The sequence below is a fragment of the Empidonax traillii genome, unplaced genomic scaffold (assembly GCF_003031625.1).
Source record: "Empidonax traillii isolate 1590-97213 ecotype Southwest subspecies unplaced genomic scaffold, ASM303162v1 scaffold25:size3598162, whole genome shotgun sequence".
Classification (NCBI taxonomy): Eukaryota; Metazoa; Chordata; class Aves; order Passeriformes; family Tyrannidae; genus Empidonax; species Empidonax traillii.
Window position 1 is genome coordinate 3052749 of NW_020955218.1, and position 20230 is coordinate 3072978.

At 38.3% G+C, this 20230-nt stretch overlaps 1 protein-coding gene across 12 annotated transcripts in view; it reads right to left on the minus strand.

Annotated features, from left to right (window-relative positions):
* ERC1 (ELKS/RAB6-interacting/CAST family member 1) overlaps positions 1 to 20230 on the minus strand; it is a 301902-nt gene that overhangs the window by 153561 nt on the left and 128111 nt on the right. For 9 of the 12 annotated variants that reach the window (XM_027905963.1, XM_027905952.1, XM_027905928.1 and 6 more), the window contains one exon: positions 13132 to 13143. The exons of the other annotated variants lie outside the window; for them this stretch is intronic. In XM_027905963.1, the coding sequence (XP_027761764.1) occupies positions 13132 to 13143 (12 nt within the window). The remainder of the gene's footprint in view (positions 1 to 13131; positions 13144 to 20230) is intronic. 12 annotated transcript variants of the gene reach the window in all.

The window sequence follows — 20230 nt, forward strand, 5'->3', positions numbered from 1 at the left end:
TAGCACCTCATGTTTTCACTAATCTCTAATTCCAGTTTTGTAGACAAAATCCACTACACATCCTCGTCCCTCTAATGTGCAGCTAAAGAAACACTAATAAAACTAATGTGCAGCTTCCCAGCTATTTAAATTCTCAGCACCTACTTACTAGCAAGCAAGCTTTGTAATGAAAATAATGAATTTGTTACCATAATTTCATGACTGATATTAAATTTGAAATCAGACTTCAGAGATTAAATATCAAATTATTACATGTTAAGTTTGAAAACTATTTTTGAAAGCCAACAGCAGTTGAACCAGAAAACAAACCTTTAACCTGAAAGCCTTGCAACTTGTAGTTTTTATTGAAGCTGGGACCATTAAACTTCAGGTGAACTCCGAAATAAAGCTGGGAAATAACGATATGGGTATTCCTTTGTTAAGAAAAATACTTTAAGGACCTTAATAAAAGCATCCAGTAGTTCAACAAATAAGTTTGTTCTGTTGTATTTTTTTCTTCTGCTTTTGTTAATTGAGCAAACAGATGCAAGGCCAAAAATGACATTTATAAAACGGATGATTAGGCTTTGGTGTGGAGTCCTTCCCCCTGCAACACGCTGGGTTAGTTGAATTTGGCCCTTAGAGTATGGGAAGAAGTCCCAAAGGTGCTGTTCTCTTTAACTTCAGTGCACAAACCAACCACCCTGTGAACAGATCACACACAGCCAGTCCCTCTCTGCTCAAGAGACCTGTGCCGCTTTGATGAAAGACGTGTTTTCTGAACGGCAATAAAATCTTCCCCATGAATGGCATTTTATTGAGGTTTCATAGGGTATTTTTCTGATCTAAGATCACATGTGTCTTTTTTAACTGCAGTCCCACTAGCCAGAAAAGAAAACAAATCACAATCCAGCAGTTGTTTTCTTTCAGACGGGCATGAGATCTTTTAATTCCTTCTAGAATAATATCTGGTACAAATAGTAATTAAAACAAAAATCAAACGTAAAAATCAGCCACTGAAACAAAACAAAACAAAATAAAAAAACCAAAAAGCAGAGTGTTTAAGAAAGAACCACACTAGAGTAGCTTAAAACATGTCTATGTATATAAACCAGATATGAAGAGAGAAAAGTAGTTTCTAAAAATGTGCAGAAATTTGGGATAGTAGTTGAACATTATCCGGTCATCTTGATATACCATACGTTAAAGAATCACACTTTTAAGCTGACAGTTACTGAAAATCCAGTCCTCAGCAAAAGATATTAAACAAACCAAGGACAAAAACCAAAGCACAATGAATGTAGTAACTCAGTGGCAGAGGATTTCTGACAAAAAAGAAATACATGCATGAGAACACAGAGTCTTGCTCACAGAAAAGGATGTGAGGACAGTGATGATAGCAGGACCATTCTGAAATAACGTAAACGAGTTCATTTCAGGGCTAAAAGCCTGATGATTTTATGACATTGAAATGCCTTAATAAAAATATTATATAATTTAGCTTATCTCCTTAAAACCAACATTGTTTTCAAGAAGAATCTAACAGATTCTCTCTCCAGATGTGAATTGTACAGTGGTTACCCTGCGCACTATGGAAAACTTGTATGAAATCTAATCCAAAGCTGGCCATTCCCAGAGGCTACACTGGGAAAAGTATCCAAAAGGATGGGGTTGAGTGAAAAGCCATGTTATCATGCTCCTCAAACTGCACCTTGCTACAGCACCTTCATCATCTAGAGAATCACTGAGTGAGACCAATTTCTGGTAGCGAACAGAGACCACGATGCCTCTCAGAATGGCACATTTGGCATATTTCTTTTGGGTGCTTAGCAAACAGATTTAGTAAGAGCTAACTCCCCTTATAAAACACATTCTGAAGCAGAGGCTTTGACAGCTCACATCAGGTTAATATGAAGAATGCCTACTGAGATGATTTGTTACAGACTCCTGCCTGCCTGGCAAAGGAGGGACAGCGGCATTATTTGTAATAAATGCACCACACACAGGGCTGAACAGCCCATCTGAACAGTGCAGATGGCTTAGTTCCTCCTCCTCTGATCCAGCTGTAACACTGTCTTCTCAGTCTGGCAGCTTGCAGGACTCCAGAACACAGCTAAGGAGTATTCTTCAAGTTAACCAAACACCACTGGGTTTCTGGAGATCAGTGAGTGCTGTAAAAGCCTTGGTAATGTGCATGGACAAGGTTACTGGCTTATGCATTTGAGGGATTTCTGCCATTCCACAGTAACTGGATTTGCTACAGAACTACGAAGAATGTCCATGAGTATTTTGAATACATACATAATTTTTAAATATGTTATGAAGGAGAATAGAAGAAAAAAAATCCGGTGACAAGATGCCCCATGTGTCAGACATCTGAAATGTACTCTCACTGATATCCTTAGAGATCATAAAGTTCACTAATTAAATTAGCTCCAGCTTGGAATATGTACTCAGAATGATAAATTCTTTATCTTGGCAATTATAATACTCCAGTGAACTACTTTTCATTTGGTGACCTTGAGACAAATGAGGCAAAATTAAGATTTTAATTGAGCTGATCCCCCTATCAGGGCAATTGCCTTGATGCAGCCTGTCACCGAGACATTTTTTGCCTTCTTTCAATGAACTAATTTTCCAAGTAATTGGAGAACACTCCTAATCATTAGAAAAAATCAGCAAACAACAGCCTTTGCTGTCAAGAAGAATATTCGTAACACAAATATCATATATTTTCTATAAATTATCTGTCTTTTTATATGAAGCCATACACAATGGAGGTTGAGAGATATAAGCGGTGTTGAAAATCTAACATACAATTACCGAGGCTATGGTAAAAACAGGATAGAAATACAAGAACAGATTTCCAGTCCCTTTCTACCTTGAAATAAATCTACCTCTAATTTAAGAAGCAATCTCCACTATTCCAAGATGTAGGAGAAAACATATTCCTTCCTCTTTGGAATTTTCAAGAAATCAACTGAAATTCCTTTAAAGGTGGTGTTTTTGATTTTGGGGTTTTTTTTCTTGTTGATTGCTTCCTGCTTGTGCAGACAGGCATAAGGAAGAAAGCAGCAGTGTAGAGGCCCTTTAAACTAATTAAAAAATTTCAAAGCCATGTTGCTTTAATCAGACTCAGTATGGCTCAAAATTAGAACTTCCGTGCAGATATTTAGTAACTAGTGAGAGATATTTATATCTATTTAAAAAAAAAAAAAAAAGTATGATCTAGCGATAAAAATGGACCTGGGGAAGATTACATCTATAATGAAAGAGCACTAGGAATTCATATGAGCTCCCAAAACTGAGAATAGCATATACTTACTTACCCCTTCTATTTAAAATAATCTTCCAAATGTTTGGCTTTTGTTCACACTATAAGGTTTTCGCCCGAGTTACAAATATGTTTGAAGTTTGAAGCATTTAAAAATAGATCCCTTCCGCTGTATTTCAGCTGTCATTTGCTCGTGCTACCCAAGCATACTCAAAATGAACATGGAAATAAGCTGTGAAAGGAAAACAAACTGTCAAGAACTGCGTGCCAGGCCCCGTCTCTTTGAGCACACATCTGCATATGCCTTATTAAAATGTGAAATCTGTGCTGAAAGTAAGAGATACAAGAAAGGGAAGAAGGTATGTCATAAAATAAGGAGTGAAAAACCGCAGTTATTTGCATCCCTCTGATAATCTTTATATAATGCCACTGTGCGGTGCCAACAAAAGCTCTGCCTATTGTTTATAGGGAACAGTCCTTTTGGGAGATATGATCATGAAATATTTCCTTCAAGAAGAAATGACATTAAATGTAGCAGCTATTACATAAATGTTGTACTCCAAATTCACCAGGAAAACCCATTTTTTTTGCACACTCCAAGTCAGTGGCCACTTTTGCAGTTATAAAGTGTAATTGTACAGTAGCCTAATAAAAGGCAATCCATCTACGTCCTGAGGACCTCGCTGCCACCGTCCAAGCGTGCTTGGCCCCGGCAGATGAACCTCAGGATTAAAGGGTGGGCTCAGTTCCGCGCACACTGTGTCTCACCTAAAAAATCCAATGCGCAGGCTGGAAGGTGTAAAGACCTTCCCCGGTTCTTCGTTCGTGAAGACTGGCCATTATTATTAATAAAGTTTTTACCAGCAACTTCATTTAATGCTTTATCCCATTTTCATTTATATAGGATGGCCTTGAAGTAAATGATGGAAAAGAAAAGAAAGATTTTTTGTTCAAGGGGGAAGAGGAGCAAGTAAGTAACGCAAAAAGAAAAGACACCATACACTGACTGAGGTACTGATCCTTTAAAATATGCTGACATGCCAAATATTGGAAAAGTGTTTGCTCTGATATCTTTTACATATACTGCTAGAAGGAGTTAGTAATAAAAAAATAATATTTCTAAGTTGTTTATTTGGGTTTCTAAGTGAAATTGCTAACATGTTCTGCTGATTATCTATGAAAGTGAAAAATTATACATTTAAAAGTAAAGTGAATGTGTATATTTAGCTAGTGGTCAGTTTTAAGTTAACAACGTGAATACTATTATTTATTTGGTACAATTACCTGAGGAATTCAAGACATCCTGCAAAAACTCAATGGAATACACTTGTTTCAAAACATCACAGACTCAGTGAACTAAAGTGAGCATATAATGCAGATTATAAGTGAGTAAGGTAAACCAATGGAAAGAACCAATGATGAACACAATATAGGTAAAACAGAAAATGTACAACAGGAGATGCTCCCAAAATAATGCATTTTCAAAGATACAGCATCCCCACTGAAGCTTGCATGGGTAAGATTCTTTATCCTTACAGATCCTTGCAGGGTAAAGCTGCATTATGTTACCTCTCTTTTAGTTCCCAGCATGTGGAACTACATCAAACATGGCATGAACAACTCAAGACACTAAAAAAGCAAGGGAAGTTTGCAGACAATCTGAGTTTTGCTGGCACTCAGAACAGAAACAATCTGGTCAGGGCTATTAGCACCAGTGGGATTGAAAAACCCAAAAGCTGGACTGATGCTGAAAGTGAAGGAAGACAACATGTGCTTCCCAGAACTACCATCTGGTGAGCTACAGTAAATTCATGGCTTTGAGAAATCACAGGTTTACATGCTAGGAGGGAGCTGAGCAACACAGGAGAGTAGGAACTAGCAGGAAAGCAGCCTCACTTCTCTGTTGGGCTGGTACCTTTTGTCAAGGCTGGCACTGAGCACACCAGTTTGGCAACTGCCAGTTGTTGGCAGTTGTAATTTCTAGGACCAAATGAAGCTCTTCTTGTCCATCTACAGAGAGAGATTTGCAACTCAAGTTTGTAATTCATGTTCCATCTTGTCTTTTTTTTATAAAAAGAATAAAGTTACTTGTAATGATGAAGTTCATTCCAAAATGTTTAAAAGAAGGACGCTGGAACTGCATCACTCAAACCCCAGTGTCATTATGAAACTATCAACATGCTTAATCCCAATTTCTACCAGATCTGTTCAGTACTGTAAATAGATGCATAATTATGTTCCATTTAAAAGCACTTCACATTGAACGGAGTGTGCTGGGTCACTAAAGGGATAGGAGGCACTTCACCCCTTGGAGCTAGGAGTTAATTAGTCAGCCACAAACAGAAACTGACAACTGCATATATTTTGTTCTCCAAGGAAGTGAAAAAAAATCCATTCCTTTTAATTAAGAGGAACATCCTATCTGCTGGATAAGAAGGAAAATAAGTAAGTTACTGAGAGCATGATTAAATCTGTCTGAATTGCCTGGGGTACTTCAAGGGGACTGGCTAGAAAAGTTGACATATTCCAGCACAAAAGGGCCCTCTATTGTTCGCAAATGAAGAAATGTTTTGCAGAAGGAGGGAATACTTGACTACACGACCCTGTCAGAACAATGAAATGGAAGAGAGCCACAGAAGAGAAAGGAAAAGGGGGGGAAAAAAGATCTTACTAATTTAACCTTAACCTAAGAATGTTAAGCATGTTTTTATCTAGCAATATCTCTAATAGTCTACTTGGGATTTCATGGATAAGAAATTATTTTCATTTTACAGTAATCTGATTGAGAGTGATTTCAAATTAACTGAGTGTCAGCAATAGAAGTGTCCACTGGATCTATAAACCGTATTAAATATCTATGCTTATCTAGCACACTTTTCATCCAAAAGATGAGGAATTATTTGCAGAGAAGACACATAGGCCTGTCAGGAAAGCTGGTTCCACAAGAAAGAGGACGGAAAATATTAGTTAAGTGACCAGGGAAGAAATGCTCTCAGTTGGTAAGGGAAGTACTGAAAGGCACATCAGAAACACGAGGGTTCCAATGCCCCCACCTGAGGCAGTGAGGTCACCTTGTGTGCAGGTCAGAAATGGAACCTGAACTTCACAAGTAACACAAGAACAAAAGATTTCAGTTTTTAGGCACAGGCACAGACTAAACACACGAGGAGCGACTTCCCAGCCAGCTGAAAATCTCACAGGAGAAAAATGCTGCCTCAACAAGGGAGCTGAGAAGAAAATGCAGAGTCAACTAGGACCTATTTTATTTGTCCACAGCCTGAGCCAGATAAAGGATGTGACAAAAAGGGATGTGAAAACTGCAAATGGAAAATGGCTCTGTCAACCTGAACGACAAGACATACCAGAAAACCTGGGAACTACAAAGGCAGAATAGTAACCCCCCACCCTATCAGATGTGAGGTCACTGTCCCAGTCTAAGCTCTCTGTCAGCAAGAGAAACTTACAGAGAACATATAAAAAAATTGAAATATAATTTCCAACTTTATCTTCTCTGATTCTATTAAGAGCAATAAGGTTTGGGAGTACCTGTGTTTAGGGATGGCAAAGAAGGCAAGAGCTATACTAGAAATCTTGAAAGAGAAACGTCTGGCTAAATTATTATTTATGAAAAGTCTATTAACACCACACTGACATACAGCACAGTGATGCATTACCCCAGAAAGAATCAATTCTTTTCAAAATTGTTTAAAAACTGAGAATGCAAGAAGAAATTTGCCAGAAATATTTTCACATATTTTTCTCACTCCTTTCTTTTCTTACAGCTAGTGCGATGAGATAACAAGAAAACTTCTGTTTATCCTGTTTTACCAGGTCACTATTATGCAGCACATTCTTACCAACACCACACAGAAATGGTAGAGCTTGTCTTAGAACACAGATTAACTTACCATAGTAAGTTAGAATCATGGAGTAATTTTGGTTGGAGTGACCTCTGAAGATCACCCTGGTACAACACCTTGCTCAAAACAAGGCCAAATTAGAGCAGGTTGGTCCTAGCTTCGTTCAAATGAGTTTTGATGATTTCTAGTGTTGAGGACTCCTCAGCCTCTCTGGGCACGTTTCAGTATCTGACTAATCACTGTGAATTTTTTCTGCCAATTATCTCATTGGGACTTACACTGGAACAACCTGCAGTTTGTGTCTCTTGCTTCTCTGCCTTGTACTGAACACGTCTGAGAAGAGTCTGACTCTCTTCCCTGGCCCCTTCCCATTAAACAGCTGAAAGACCACAGTATGATCTCCCACAAGGCTTCTCTTCCTAGACTGGAACATACCAAGTTCTCTCTACCCCTCCTTGCATGTCATGTGCTGCAGCACCTTCTCATCTCACCAGCCTGCCTGCTGGACTTGATCCATTTGATACTCCCCATGCATTGTGCCCCATCATCCACATCACTAAAAAGACACTGAACGCTGCGGATTCCCTTCTGAGCCAGTCACCTCATCACTGAAGGCAATCAGGTTGGTCAGGTATGATTTGCCCTTGTAAATCCAAACTGGTTGTTCCCTTTCACCTCCTTTTCCTTCAGGTACTTGCAGGCGACTTTGAGGATCTGCTCCAAAACCCTCCCAGCACATGAAGTTACACTGATTGGCCCGCAATTCCCCAGATCCTCCTTCTCATCCTTCCTGAAGATGGGCGTGATGTTTGCCAGCCATGAGGAACTCTCCCTGACAGCCACGAGCTTTTGAAGATGATAGGAAGAGTCCTTGCTATGAAATCAGTTGGCTCCCTCAGCAACCTTGTATATATGTGATCCAATTCCATCAATCTGAATATTTCTAATTTGTATAAATGGCCTGTAAGTTGGTCTTCCAATTCTGTGGGTAATGTTTCACTCCTGCACGCTCTGCCACGACACTCAAGGATCTGAAAAGAGTCCTTACCAGTAGAAAAGGAGGAAAAGCAGCTGCTGAGCTCGTCACCCTTTCCAGCAACCTTTTAAAAAGGTCTCCTGCCCAACTGAGTTCTCTGTATTGTATTAATGCTGAGCCCAGGATCTGTTAAAGCTCGTGGTACTGTCAGTTATGGAATCATTTGCACCAAGACTATTTTACCATAGATATATACTACATTCACTGTCTGTCCATAAACTTACCTGGCTTTTAGAGTTTTAGTAGAAATAAAAATCTAGCCTTTTGGAGGGAGGATAACATTTTGCACAGAAGTCAGCCATTAAAGAAGAAAAATAACCTTCAGATTTTATTCGTTTGACTAAACGTGATGTGACACATATGGGTTAGTCAAAATGTTTAATGTTGCATGAAGTTTGAATGATCATTTCAGTTAATCTTCTAAGGATGACATGCTAGGTAATTTGTCATCTTTGGGATATATGAACATAGACACATTCTAAAATGTTTTCTAAAAATAATGTTGACTTTCAATGTTTCAATACTATGGTAAAAAAAAAACCCACGCCTTTTTTCTTATATCTGAAAAAAAAGCAAATTGTGAAGAATTTCTCTAATCTCTCAGAGCATTTGGCTCTGATCTCTTCAAAATTCACACTGATCAGCATTCTGATGACACACAAACATCCTCCCCAGCGCCATATCCAGTCATGTGTCTTTCTAATGCTGCCTCGGTTCAAATCCCCACAGGAAAGCTACACCCTCTGTGTATACATGTGCTGAAAACAAAGCAGTAACACAAAAAGAAAAACAACTCATCAGTGTTTCCTATAATCAAATTAATTTCAGCAGGTAATAGGAAACAGATCATGCAAGACTGCAGAAAAGTGAGAATTCTGAGATGATATACAGCTGTGAATAATTTTGCTTTAAAAAGATGCAGCCAAATGAGGCAAGAAAAGAGGGCCTTTGACAGAAAAGGTACAGATTCCACTTCAAACACAGGAAGAAAGCTCTGATAATCACTATACCTAAAGCAAATTTGCAAGGCTATGACAGTGACTTGTTTTAAGGAAAACCACAGTTCTGTTTTGTACCTACTCATCCCCACCCAACCTTCACAGCCAAGTCTGATGCCTTCATTTCTTCCTTTACCCACTGTCATCTCTAAGATGCCTTACTTCTCACTCTCAAGGACAGGCAATTCTTACAAAGCAGAGTACTTCTTCATATAAAGAGTTCCATAAAACTGTTTTTAGTCTAAGTAGAACTAAAGAAAATATATACTGAATAGAAAACAACTAGTAGAGATTGACAGTTTTTAGAGAAAGCCAAGGAAATTTAAATGGAAACTTCTCTGAAGACAATGTTTTTGTCTCTGCTGAGCTAAAACTAACCATTGCTGACTCAACATGCTTGAAATTTTTATCACTTCCTGACTGTTTTGTGACTGACATTGTGGTAGAATGAAGACCTTGAGTCTTCTGAGGGTATGAAACTAAAGAGCCAGCCACACTTCCAGTGACATTTCTCCTGACTGCCCTGGCACTCGCTGGTCCTCTGATCCGCAGCTTCCTGGATGTACATCACATGAGTCACTGTATAAAGGTATTTCCAGCTCATTGAAAAACCCATAAGTACCACAGACTAGATGCCTGTAACTAAGTACTCTGGTTTTTTTTTTTTTTGTTTTTGTTTTTTTTTTTAAATTATTGAATACTATCCCGAGTTTCCTGAACTTGCTCAACTTTCTATGCAATATTACCTGTCATTTTCTTATAGAAGGATGGAATGTTTTAAATATTTCTTTGGTGGTTAGACATGTTCAGTTTGATATAAATTTAAGACTCTGGAAAAAGGACTGAAATAATCCCCTGAGATTTAGTATTTTGTTTTTACTTTGATTTTATAAGGCTACACTTGGGTTGTTACACTGACATTTAACTTTACATGGACGCTCTTAGGAGACTTTTATCTGGATTCATGCCACCAGTCTGCACTCATCTAATCACCAAGCCACTTTGCTTGTGGAAATAAGGTTTACAGTATTTTATTATTACTTCTTATAGCATCCAATTCTCACTGGTATAGCCAAAAATCCAGAAAACCTTAAGAACTGGATTACTTGCTTCAAAAGATGACTGACAATACAATCAGCCATGTGATCTAAACCAACAGAAAATCTGACATTAGAAAGCAGGACACTGAAAGACAAGCCCCCTGGGGGAGGCCTCCTGTCCGGTTAAGCTGATTGTCACCCAATTTGAAGCTGTAAATCTTACTTTTGCTCTATCAGTATAGCTCATTCTTTCCTTGAAAAAATATTAACTTAAAAGAACTGTAGCATATGACTTCATGGTATTTTTCTTTTTTTTTTTTTTTCTTTTCACTGATGCAGGTAATGACATCAGAATATTGTTATTTGGCTTGTTACTCTTGAACTCAGCCAGCACTGGGTAGTTCTTTATGTAAAGCTGTCATCAGAAATGCTGAGCAAAAACTCCTTATGGAAAACTGCTTTAATCCCCACGCTTTCCAAGTCTATTTTATTTACTGTGAATCAGCATGACATCCACTCTAGGTCCTTAAGACTTCTGAGCAGTAAGTACATGTCATAACAGCAACAGTGATGAGGATTACAGTGTCATATTCTGATTCTCTGAGTTTATCAACAGGAGAGAGAGGATGAAAGCTTAATGGACAGATCAGAAAATTCAGAGGTACTGCACTGATTACAGTAAGCAAAGCTGTTCTTGATGAGATCAGATATAATTCAGAGTACTTTTTGCTGTTTCTAGAAGAGAGACCTACCTAGCACATTTTTCACATATTCAGTTGTTTTCCAGGAGACACATTTGCTTTGATGTCTGAAAAAAAAAAACTGCTTTATATAATTCAGAGAAAAATAAAGTTCTGGTTCCCCATAGTAGGTTCTAAGGCAAAATGTAACTTCACAGAACAGCTATTTCTTCACATGTTGCAGTTAACGGTAATTAGGCAAACTCTGAAATACATAGGAAAGAAAATGAGTAGTACTGCAAGCCCCATAATTTCTCTATTTGTCTTCAGAAGAATCTTTTAACTTTGTTTCCTGGCAGCAGGAATTGTGTAGTTCCAAGGAGTCATTCCACCTATTTCCTTAAACTCTCGATTAATTTTGACAAATATATGAAAGACTCGGCAACTAACCATCCTAGCAGTTAATTTTAAGACTGGAAAAAAAAGTAACAGAAAAAAATTAAAGAAAATTTAAAAAATCCATAAACCCACTATGAGGACAGAACGAACAACCTCTTTAGTTTCTTACCAGAAGTTCCTAACAGTTGGCCACCTCAAACCACAGCCATATCTTTCCTAGACAAATTTTACAATACGCTCTGAATGACAGAAATGAAAGTTATGGTCACATTGTTTGGAAAAGGAGAAATCACACCAAGTCTTAGAAGACTCCACACCAAAGCCACACCCTGAAAATGTTTCCCCTCTTGTTCATCATGAATTCCAGCACAGGTGCAGGCACTGATAAAAGCCTAAAGCCACGTGGATTGAAGCAGAAACAGCCCTGAGGGATTTATTCCGTAACATCTAGGACTTTCTCAGCCAGACAAAGCACATCAAACTCCATTCACGATGGTAACCAGCAAATACAGACTGGCCAACAGAGTCCTTGTCATGCAGGAAAAGACAATGAGTTTATTCCATAGGAGAATGCTCACAGGGCAGAAAAACTTCCGGGCATTTGTGTTCTCTGGGATCTGAAGAAAGGGTCATTCCAGGACAGCCCTCCTCTCCCTGGCACTTACAAGTATGCCAGGATGATACACTGAATACGGAAGATATTGATGGACAACAACATGATTAACTTCCAATGTTTTTCCAGCCTGTGGGAGGAAGGAAAATAGGCAGACAAGGCCACAAGTGCAACGTCTGTGCCAAACCAAGGTCAGAACACCAGTACAATTTAAAGGCGTCAGCGGCATCGCAGCAGTGGGGGATTCCACTCACCACCACATTTTTCAGTGCTCAACACAAATAGGAAAGTCAGATTTTGGTTGATAACTCAGAATTTCAGTCATTAAGTAGTGGTTTCCTGGGCAAAGACACTGCCTGAAACAATTCTGACCATTCTTTTGTCAGGAGTCACAGACGCTTTCCACCAAACAGATTTTATCAGCAAAGACTACAATCCCAAATGGTTTCAGAGCCTTTCAAAGGCAACTGGGAGTCAGTAGATGATGTAGTCTGACTAAATTATGTCATCTAAACAGACATTTACTCCAAGTTACTCCACTGAAATCCCAAAATCTATGATTAGCAACTGCTTTTAAAATGTAAAAATAGAAGAATGATCCATGGCTGAAAGACTCAAAACATGTTGTCTCTTGGTAAGGTTTTTTTCAGGAGTTTATCACTTTGTGTCTTCAACAAATTTATCCTCTTGCTAATTTACTTATCTTTAGCCCTCAGCTCTTAGTTCTTTCCGACAGCACAGCACACTGAAAATGCACCAAACTAGTTCTGCAACATCACTGTAAGGTTTCAGGCACAGATGAAATGATAAATCCCAACATTTAAAGTACATATGACTAGTATTTAAAAGGAACCAGTTTTGCACTCAACAGCATGTAATGTATCAGAAAACATGGCTAATAGCCAATCTTTTTTCTTCTTAAAGTAACAGATAAACCCAGTAATATTTAAACTCTTGCTTCAGTTTCCTGTTCCTGTATTTTTTTCCCTTTAAAGGTTTCACTAGTTAGTCTTCCCCCTTCTCCCTACTGCACAACATTGATTTACAATGGTTTGATGTAAATTCTTTCCTTCAAGTACAGGTTTCTTCTAAACATGCACCCTATTCAACCCATCCTCCTACACAGACCTAACCAAATGTCTGATCTTTTATTTTGCAATCATGTAATTTGATGTGCAATCTTCTCCAAGATCTCCATTTCAGCTGAATAGGCAACAGTCTTATAAACACCCCTTTAAAAGCGAATACTGACCTTGAGGTGAGGCTGAAGGAAGCAGCAAATCCAGGAGGGAGATGCGAAAGAGAAAGAGTTAAGAGTTTGTGAAAACAGTGTCCAGAGATAAAGCAGTTCAAGAATAAAGGACAAAACAAGCAGATATAAATCAGGTAATGACACACAGACACACAATCCTTCACAAACACAGAGCTGCATGTTTTATAGATATCTAATTAAAAAAAAAAAAAAGGGAACGAGAAAGAAAAGAAAAAAGGACCTTTCTTTACATTAGATTACACCATTTCAATTAGAGGCAACTTTCTGCAGAGAAAATAGTCTCCAATACATAACAGTTCTTGGAAAAAGGAAATAAGCTGACTTTAGAAAACTCTGGATTTAAATCACATCATTAGCAAGTATCCTTCTTCCAGAATTCTAACAAACATTTTGAAAATATGGAGTTTGAGTACCCAAGATGAAACCTTATGTGTTCCTTTATGCCATCTTCTAGGGGCTTATTTTCTCTCCATGAGCAAGACACATTTTTTTTTCACTTTTCCTGAAGATCATCCCGACTTGTCTAAAGGGACCAAATAGAAAGGAGAAAAACCCCAACCACAGAGTAAAGTCTTCTAGACCTGAAGACTTGGCAAAGAGTAAAAGTTCGTTTTTCTTAGTTTTGACATTGAACACACCCTTCCAAAGAGAAACCAAATAAGCATCTGTTTCTTCTTCCTGCCATATAATTCTCCTGTACAAGGTGCAATCTAAAAACAATAATGACCAAACAGGTATATTTTTGACAGTTCTCTCCAACATTGTTCAACAGCAGAACTGAGCAAGACAAAATGCTGGAGTCCCCTGTGTAACATGAGGTCCCATAGGTTCATTATTGCTTTTTTATTATTTTTTTCCCCCCAAAATGTCTCCAATATCTTTCATAGGCATCTGCTGTCAATTTCACTGATAACACCAAGAGAAGGCAACAAGGAGCCAAAAATTGCAGAGCTTTTAATCTCGTTTCAAATTTGATGCTTTTTCAGTCAGTGGAAGAGAGGCAAAGGAAATGTCCTTCTGTCCAAAGGACAATTTGGCTTCTACAACACACGTTGTACTTCTCCAATGACAAAATTTTGCTCTGAAAAGGCAGGACATGGTCTGGAGAAAAATATTTCTATTGGATAGGCTAACTGTTATATTCTTTATTACTCTCGGTATATGGAGGCATGTAAATGAAACTTGGAGTCCTTATTTCTGGCATAAATTTGACTATCAACCATGTAGGGTATTGAATTTGTACAAGCAGCTGTTGTTGGTCTGCAACAGATTAACTAGTGTAAAGGTACTTTTCTTTGGCTTCTAAACTAACACTCTTCAAATCAAGCTCTTCAAGGACAGCTGTTGTAATGGCTGTGCTATTTGGGGATTTTGGGAAAGATGAGACTTGTAAAATGCCAAATACCACAACTCAGCATTTGATCTTGAAGCAGGTTATAACGTTCCAAAAGCCTCAGTTAATTCATACAGAAAAACTTGTGACTAATTCTGACAAAATCCAACAAATTTAACAAAAGGGAAGAAAAATGTGAAAATAAACACTTGGTTAGATATGGGAATAAATAAGGCAGGGGGAAAAAAGCTTCCCTTTTTAATGACTGTTACTGATTCTAAATTACAAAAATTTAAGACTTCTCATTTTGTTATTCAGGAATCCTTTGCAATTCCTGGTTCTATTGTAATGATGTGATATTGTTTCTCCAGTTTAACAGTGAAAAAAGGTACAGGCTAGAACTCAGAACAGCCCTGTTGAATTTAAAGGAACTGTACTCTTCTTTCAACTGCTATTAAGTGTAGCATCTTTTGCTGGCACAGGATGAAGGCAAAACTGTACATAAAACACTATGCTGAGGTCACTTGCAATTTTCTGTATGCTGCAGAAGTATTATTTAGCCAGCTGCATGGGATTTAAATGGAGAATAATTATTGGTACATCTCCATTTTGTTACGGAATAAAATTCTTTCTTCTAAAGAAAAATACATTTTGTGTAATTGTTAGCCCCTTTTTCCATGTTTTGGTTTTGTGTTTTTTTTATGGGGTATAAAGTATTTTCTTTTTTAAATGTAGATTTTTAGAATAACTAATATTTATCCAAGCAAAAATAAGGACTATGTCGGAAAGTACATTAAAATTGGACAGAAATCTGTCCATGTGCTTATCACTCGAACTAAAACCATGGCAGACACCTGAAATTGCCAGTTATTTGGAAGCAAATGGAGGTCTGGAGGGGAAAAGCCTCAGGGCACGGGGCTACATCAGTGAAATTGAGCAGAGGAGCACAGCAAGCATCTGCCCAAGGCAGCAGCCCCAAGCAAGCAGGCTCAGAGACATCCCCTCACATGCCCATCACATAGCAAAGTTATCACTTTCAGTTCGCACTCTTTCCCTTCAAGCAACAACACACACTTGCAGCATTCCTTACAAGATCCAGCAGCAGCGTTTCTGCCCAGCCCCATTAACTGTGTATTCCGATGCAACAGTCACGCAGGGAGATAAGACAATTGTAATGCCAACTGGCTGTCTCAGAGAAAGCCATTTTCTTTTAAAATACCGTCTTGTTAATCTTAAAGATAAAGCCGACTTAAATCTAATCTCTGGGTGCAGATCAAAAATGTTTGTGAGATGTGAACACTTCAGTATTTTAATTAAGAAAAAATATATTTTAAAAGCTGTTGATTATTCCAGCTACAATTTTTTCCACATCCTTGCACATTACAGGGAAACAAGTCCGCTAAATTAATCTCAGATGTACTTAGGGGGAAGTTTATGTAATGATTTTCAGTCAACCTTTGAATTCCACTTGTTTGACAGTGAGTGATTGTGTATATTTACTACTCTGTCATTCCTTCAAAGCAGTCTGACAGGGAACAATAGGCGTTTGATCTTCCTTGTGTCTGTCAAAGGCTATTTATGTTTACCACTTCTGACACATTTTCTTGGTAAAAAGAATGATGTCTGGTCTCTTCCTTTCTTTCTGGGTTGATATTTAGAGGGATAGAGAAGAGAGAGACAGAGGGAGAAGGTTTGTGTGTGCATCCATATGCACATGCATGCATGGATCTAAGAGCACAAGCATAGTCACTAATATTACTATTTCACTGCCTTACTGCCAGTTACTGGATATTCCTTTTGTTCTTTCTGTACTGCAAGACAACATAAGGATCTGACACTTTTTTTTTTTTCTATTATGCCAGTTGTATAAATAGAATTTTTGGTGCTTTTTTTTTTTTTTTACTCCTTTTGTACTAGCTTGAGTATGGATACCCTCATATTGCTCAAAGATGTTGACTGAAACAAAGCTACAAAGCAGTTTTTGAAAAGATGTAATAAAGGCAGGCAACAATGAAAACCTGATATGCAATCTAGGCTCCTTATTTAGATGAGAGTTTTTCTTCTTGGGTTTTAGAATTATTTTAATTATATCACAGCTCTTACACTCTACTGATCTAACAGCTGGATTAGGAGATATTTGCTAAATAAAACCCATCATTGCTACAGTGCAGGCAGATGACAGCTACATTCATTAGAGATAATAGGCATGAGAGGGAATGCTTGATAACCACCCTGATTTAATGATAAAAACAAAGAGGACTTCAGCGCTACAGAAAACCTGGCAGGAAAAGAAGCCTTCAAAAAAGCTCACAATCAGTGCTTCTCATTGCTTGCAAGTATTTCTCTAGTGCAGGGCCCTTCTTGGAGGATCCAAGATCAGATCCTTAGCCTTGGATTAGTAGACAAACCACGCTTTCAGCCCATGGTTGAATTTAACAAAGGAGTCGGTCTGTACTCAGCTCCATGGACATGAATCACTGTTTAATAGTGTCAGTCCTGCCTGCTTGAACATGGACATAATACCAGGGCAAATACCAGGCTTTAGGTGTTTCAGTGATGGGATAACACAGCAGGCCCATTCAGCCACAGCCTGCACCAGCCCTGACCTCTCACCATGTCAAGGGTTGGACTAATTGGGGTTCTTTGACCTTGTATTTCAGAGCAGCTGTTTCTGCAATATCACAAAGTTTCAGTTTCTCCCAAAACACAGGAAGAGGGAGAGAATGGGAAATAAAGAACAGCTAAATAAAGAACAAATCGAGAAAGGATATCCCATTATATGAAAAAGGTGAGGATGGATTGAGGAGTCACCGTAAAATCACCATGATGGCTTTTTTATCTGGTGCTCTCTACAGATGGATTTGCAATTACTGGCACTGTCTCCCTGTCTCTCCTTTCTTAGATGCAGGTTTCAAGAGCAATTAGTGAGTCTGAGTGTTGATTTTTAGGCACTTTAACAAAGGTTGACTTTCAGAGGACAGACACTTGCCTTCTGAAAATTAACACGTTTTCAAATGCCTGAAGTTAAACACCTGTAAGGGAAGGTGCCTGCATCTTCCGTTTTTATCTGTTTCAAGCACTTATGTTGATCTAAAATGTATTTTGTTTTCCCTCTGTGAAACCTGATATCGGACTTCAGGTGTAATGCTTATTTTGTAGGAAGAGAAAGCAAGACTGAGAAGAAAGAAATTACTTCTTCATTTCCTGGCTCAGAAATTATGAAAATCTCAGTATTCAGTGTGCTCTGAGGTAGAGCCTGACCACTTTTTTCCACTACAAAACCTCATCCTCAGTTGATTGCCAAAGATTAACAAATCTTACTGATATTTTCCACAACAGGTGTCAAGCTCGCCCAGGATTTTTTGGGGACAATTTCAGCTATGTCCTTCATACGCCAAAGGCAGCATTCTTGTGGAAAAAATTTGTTCATATGGTTAAAGGCTGTATTGCTTTACTGCAATATTTATATATGCTCACATAAGAGGGAGATTATAATTATAAGGCAATCTTCATTTTGGAATATCCTAAGCTGTGAGTGATTTACCTTAGAACGTTAATAGTCACTTAAGCTACAGATTTGTGAGGAAATTGGATGAAAAACACAACAATAGATTCTGCCTTGTAATAATACCATTTAACCATAAAATAAATATATTTGATTTGCTTTTATGTTTTCTGGCACTAAAATGGATTAAAGTATTTTAAAATAATATTTAATTGTTTCAGGTTTTCCTATGCCTGAATCAGAATTCAATTTATTTTTGGAGGACTATAATGAGTTACGTCAATTATTCAAGGTTAACTTTAACAGTGATGATTATGACTTTATAAACACCTTTCTTTAATTTGAAAACATCCCTTTTACTTTAAATTATGTATATGTCCTGATGTGGTTCTTGCTTAGAAATTCTATTAAAAATTATTTAAAAATTCAAAGAAACAACCAATTTGAAGACCAAAGACAATTATTATAATATGACAGTAGTGGTTTGAAAATATGTATTTCAACTTCAAATTGTTGGCTTAAGCATAGGGCATAATTTACTAGTACAGTTTCCTTTACACTATTCTAGGAAACTGTAAAGTTGATGGAAAATACAGCTAATTTCTCTCTCCATCTATCCTTCACAGAACACTACCCAAACATATCACTGTCTGAAAGACATACAAAGTAATACAATTCATTCTACTGTCCACATTTTTCTGCACTCCTTTGAGATAATCCAATCTTTTTTATCTTTTATTTACCCTTGAGAAGAAATATTGAAGATGAGGAGTACACCCTTTAGCTGCTACAAATCGAAAGTTGGAAGGCTTCCTCTTGAACAGGGAATCCTTAAATTTGTTTTAGAAAAACTCTCCAAAATCTCTTTCTTAAAATAGCCACCAATTCCAGCTGTCCTTAACAGGACCGCTGGCATTTCAAAGCTGAGCGCCGTCTTCCTTAGTTCCCAAATCGAAGTCAAGCTTCCTCCAGGAAAATAATCCTGTGTCCTTACAAGAGCTACCTATTTGATACAGTGAGTATGCTGAATGAAAATCAATTTTAAACCTGTAATTGGAACCAGCACTTCCACAGATATTCACTCAGTGCTTACTTCTGAAGCAACATATACTTAAATATTTACTGCCACCTCTTAACTACAAAGTCAGTTCTTATTTGCACAATACATGCAGATGAATAGGTCTGCATGTAAACTATCCATCTGAAGGCTGTGAAGGCCATGCCCCAGATAAGTAGCATTATTTTTCCTTATTTTACCTTCCTTTTTGTTTGTTTTCTTATTTCAGGATAACGATCACAATAAGCCTCAAGAATAAGTCAATACTGACCTCTATCAATGACACACTTTAGAACACTTGAAGAACACTGAGTTTTGGCTGGTTCGGGTAGAACTGATAGCAGAGATTAGAACCAAAGCTAAAACACAGCAAGAGAATTAGAACTGAAAAGCAACAGCTTCTGTTGAGTTTAAATCAGGGAGAATTTAGCAGCAAACCTCCCCTGGACTGTGGTCACAACCACTGTGACGTGAGTCGAACGCAGAGACTGTCAGAGCTCGTACATGACAGGACTAGTTCCTGTTTGACCCACGGGGAAAAAAAGCGTAATTGCAGCAGACCCAAAGAGCAGCAGGAGCAGCAGGAGCAGCTGGGCAGCCAGTGGCAACATTCCAGCCCGGAGGAAAACAGAAGCCTTATAGAGGAACTCACTTTCCCAGGAAGTCCCACACAAACCCCCCTACGTGTTGCGGTGCGGGGACCGACACCTGGTAGGGAGGGTGCAGTTTGTGGGAGGCGTGCTTTCTGAGGAAAGGCACGGGCAACAAAACCCCGCCCGGACAAAACAAAACAAAACAAAACAACTCGTGGAAAACCAAGACGGGACAGTGGCAATGGAAAGAAGAGGCGAGGGAGTTAACGAAACACAAACATGGAAAGTTACGGAGAGGGACGGGAGATCATGGGATGGCAATACAAAAAGCAAACAGTTAGTTATAAAGGAAGTGAACAACCAGACAGCTACAAAACCCTCTACACCATCGCAACTGGGGACACAAACAAAACTTACAGGGCTGTTCAACCACAGAAGAAATGTGGACTTAGGGTCCACCATCCCTTAAGAAAAAGCATAATTCTCCCCAGAGAGAATATAAATTAATGAGCTTGTGCTTTCAACCTCGTGTTTTCTTGAACTTCTGCATAGCATGCACCAAAACTAAATCTTTCTTCCCATTCACAGCT